Source organism: Salvia splendens, chromosome 6 (assembly GCF_004379255.2).
Source record: "Salvia splendens isolate huo1 chromosome 6, SspV2, whole genome shotgun sequence".
NCBI classification, from domain to species: domain Eukaryota; kingdom Viridiplantae; phylum Streptophyta; class Magnoliopsida; order Lamiales; family Lamiaceae; genus Salvia; species Salvia splendens.
Window position 1 is genome coordinate 32,757,939 of NC_056037.1, and position 4,518 is coordinate 32,762,456.

The window sequence follows — 4,518 nt, forward strand, 5'->3', positions numbered from 1 at the left end:
TAAAAAGATTTTCAAGCTTTCTTTATTTAATTAGTCTTTCAAATGAATTTAACTACAGTGCGACACACAATTTTATTTAAATGTGGTCTAAGATTAAACATTGAATTTAGTCCATAACAATTATATAAAATAAATGTAATACATATTTATTTTTTGAAGAATGCAATCTCAACAAATTTGAATAATTGCATGAACTTATGGGGATCACAAAATTTCATTAATATATAGATGTAGCTGTCATAAATGGTTGGATGTCCCTTCTGGTGGGAAAAAAACAAGAAAACTAGAGTTAAAAAGAAACACCAAATTTTCATCATGCATGCATATGTATTTTACAACAGATTATATTACCAAATTTATTCACTTTAGTCCACCTCAACCACTTCTTGTCCAGCCTGGCAATTCTTCTACTCACACAAATGCAGCCACTCATAAAAAGACACTAAATTATTTCTGGCAAAATAGACTTATTTTAGTGATGTGCTTGTTTTATTAGTATAACTTTATTTTACGAAAAATAAATGCTAGACTATTCGACGGGTCAAAATCAATTAAAAGATATTTATAATGCTGTAACATGTTTAAAATCTTTTTGGCGTTACATATCTTTGGATTTATTATGTACACGTAATATTATTTACAGAGCCTTGGTTTTTATTTTTCTCAATAATTTTGTTAAACAAATTAACAAACGACTCCTCGTTTGATTTCATAGAATTATGTTGGTAGTTTCATCCCTCACACAATCTAGACTAGGGTTGTGACCCCATATATTTGTAGAAGAATGAACTCAACACATGTGTGTGTAGAACTCATAGCTAAGACAATGGCTTCACTAAAAAAGGACCTTCAACTTCATGGGCCCGAATTAACTCATCCTCTTGCACAACCACAAATGTTTTGTTTCCAAGAATCCTCTCTATTAAAAGAGGAATACATTAATTACACCTTTTCTATGTTTTTATGAATTTTTTGAAACTTGATTTTTACATTTTTGATCTAAGGCTTGTTCCCTAGTGCATGGACAGGTAGAAAGATTAAAAAATGGATTAAAACGAAGATAGATAGATAGATAGACAGACAACAATCTTGGAAATTCAGATGTTATCCCCCTTTTTTTCACTTGCTGCAGCAGACCACAAAATTATATTCTCTTTCATTTCTCACTGCCTCTTTCTCCCCGCCACACTTCCTGACAAAACCAGAATTTTTTTTAAGAAAACATTATTCTAAAAAATAAAAAAATAATAATAATTTTTGTTTCTCATGATATCCATTCTATAAAAAAGAATTCAAATAAAACAAATTATGTGAAAGCATCTAAAATTTAATCGATGAGGCCAAAATTACAAATTTTCAAATAAGTACAAAAAAAATGAAAACTAACTCACCTGATTTCCCTTTCGTCGATGATTTGAAGAAACCCAAACGCTTCTTCGTTACGGATTCGCCCTAAATTCATCACCACCGCACAATTCAGCTTCAGCCATGAGAGAAACTAGAGAGAGAGAGAGAGGGAGGGAGGGAAAATCGGCGTGGTACCTCAAAATGCGCGGCGGAATCATAATCAGGAGGTACATTGCCCTAGAATTGAGCAACAACGGCGTAAATCAAGGAGAAAGAGGGAACGCAATCGCGATCTGATTCCGAAATTGAGGAGGGATTAGATTTGAATACCTGCGAGAAATGGTGGATGGAAGAGCTGGCCGTGTCGTCGAGGCACGGCGTCTGCTTCTGCTTAGGCTCTTTTTTGGCGTCAGCTCTCTTATCCTTCTTATCCTCCGCCGCGGTGTAGCCGTAGTAGGCGGCGGAGTGCGGCGGCGGCGGCCCCGACGAGGCGTCCGACACCATGGACTGATCCTCGTCGTCGTCGTCGTAGCCGCCTTTGTGTTGGTACCTGGTGTAGAAATCTGTGGTGTAGGGATCGGAATTATAGGAGTTTTGATCCAAATACATAGTCCAACCGGATTCGCAGCCGCTGGTGTAATCGGAGGTTGATGCGTTCATGGCTGCAGAGAGAGAGAGAGAGAGAGAGAGAGAAGTAATGCTATGGCTATGCTACTATAAGAGTTGTTAATTTTAGTATTGTTTGAATGTATATATAATGGAATTGGAAAGGGAGTAAGTGTGAGACCAAATAAATGAGACTGAAATCCTAGACTATTTATTTGTCGTTGCCTCTATCCTCTCTACCTCTATTTTTAATACTATATCTCATTCCAGAATAATCAAACTTGCCAGTTGTCCTGTTCATTGTGGGGAGAAGAAGGAGAGCCACATTAGAGATTAATTAAGTTTAAGTGAATAATTAAGTTATACTACTACTACTACTACTACTAGTGTCAAGTTTGTGTATGGGTGAAAATATGAAATTTTATGAAACATGAATCCGATCATCCGAATTGTATGAAAATATGAAATATTATGAAAAACAAATCCGATCATCTGAATTGTCCGAAAATCTGAAATCCAAACTATATCCAATCCAAAAAATCGAAAATGCATACAAATAGTATAATACAAATCTGGAAATCCAATACAAAAAATCTTATATAATTATGTGTACACTCCTAAAATTAATATATGACCACTGGATTATTATCTTCATTGTCTAACTTTCAGAGGACATGATGAACTAGTGTTCTTGGAATTAACAAGAAAAGCCAGAATCACAGAGGGAGAGAGAGACACACACAAATTATTCCGAAAGGAATGAACTTTAGTTGTGGTCAGATTCATACACAACAAGGATTAAACATAAAGTGCTACAGCAGAATTAGTAAACCTTTTGATGATTAATTAATTAGACAAACTTTTGACTGAGTGAATTAGATCACATGTGAAACACAAGAAAAAAGGGGTCTTGATTACCATGTAAAGTTTGTCTTATTTATTTCCACCAAGAATAGTTTACAAACACACAAACTTTTAATAGTAAAAAGATGTTTGTTAAATTCTCTAAATTATGTCCCACATCGACTTGGTAAAGATCCAATCTAATCTATATAAGTGTGGACAATCCTCCCCCTTATAGGGCGTTTTAAGGGGTGAGTGACCCATTTCTAATATGGCATCAAAGCGGGTCAGGTCTGGACAACCATCCCCTTATGAGGTCTTTTAAGAGGTGAATGACTCATTTCTAATAGCTCTCTTTATCATCTCTATATGATGAATATATATTTGATCTTGAGAGCATATATAGACGACGATATAGATGGTGAATAAATTAAATGCAGGAATGGCCCATTAAATTTGTGATGTGCAGAAGCCAGCCAAGAGAAAAGGGTACATATGATCATAGGCCCATCATGTGCTTCTGCTAACATGCACAAGTAGGTTATGATAGATACACTACTACTTCAATTCTTTAACTCATCACACCCACTCAATTTTACATCCTCTCTACATTCTACTCACACACTTTTATTTTGTACTATCATCCAATACTCACTAATTTATTTTCATAACTAACATTTTCTTCAGTTACAACTCACACACACATGCACAAAGCACCACCTACTACTGATTGGAGGAAAAATGTCTTGACAATACCTAGCTATTTATACTTCCTTTGTCCCACTATAAGTGAATCGTATTCCTTTTTGGGCCGTTCTATTATAAGTGAGACATTTTCTTTTATAGCAAAAAGCTACACCATTTCCCTTACTTTATTCTCTTTCCTAATTTTTCTCTCTACCTTTTTCCTCTCTCCTACGTTATTCTCTCTTTATTTAATCACCACTAAATAAAAACTTGCGCCTAATAGAAATGTGTCACGTGTAATGGGACGGGGAGTACAACCTAATATTCTTGGTATCTTGAATGAAATTTGTCCATTTTATTCTTTAATTTCTTGATATTGTTTCTATTTGAATTGGTTTTGCATTTTGAACCATTACCTCGCTATTAATCTTGTTTAAAATTTTGTCAAAGAAACCCAATTGGACAAAATCCGTTTGCAGGAAAAAGAGTAGAATTGCACGTATCAATAACTCATATTAATAAAAGAAATAAAAAAAATTCTCTTATGCTAATTCATTTTCTTCCTAGACATAAATCTGAAAATTGTACTAGTAGTAATTACTATTGATTTGAGTGTGAGAACTACTGTATAAAAATTTATTATATGGAAATTAATGCATATGTACCGTTGTGAGTCAGCTGGTCCCGAAACGGTAGCCTATTCTAATTTGCACATGTATCCAATCTCAATTTTGTAATGATCACCACTAAAATCTTATTTAGTTAAATGTTGCATGTGGTTATATCTTATTCTCTAACCCATTAAAAGTGGCATGTATATTATTTTAGGATGTCCCATTATTAGTAACCTGTTCCATAAAAGAGACAGGTTCTTGCTTACAAAAAGTTATTAATATCAAGTGAAATTAAACGTTACTCCTACTATATTATTTTACTCACAAAATACAATGTTTATACACCACGTACGTTTTAAGCTATTTATAAGTTGCACGTGCCATGGCCTAGTTCATAATTCTTATCTTTCATTGTCATGCA

General features: G+C 34.2%; 1 protein-coding gene across 1 annotated transcript; it reads right to left on the reverse strand.

Annotated features, from left to right (window-relative positions):
- Nucleotides 1–806: 806 nt before the first annotated feature.
- Nucleotides 807–2,322, reverse strand: LOC121807108 (protein SOB FIVE-LIKE 5-like). Its single transcript, XM_042207305.1, has 4 exons — nt 1,678–2,322; nt 1,543–1,584; nt 1,392–1,452; nt 807–1,192 (listed from the first exon to the last, which is right to left on the reverse strand). Exons 1-4 carry the CDS (start codon nt 2,005–2,007, stop codon nt 1,164–1,166), a joined length of 462 nt encoding a protein of 153 aa, XP_042063239.1. The 5' UTR covers nt 2,008–2,322; the 3' UTR covers nt 807–1,163.
- Nucleotides 2,323–4,518: the final 2,196 nt, after the last annotated feature.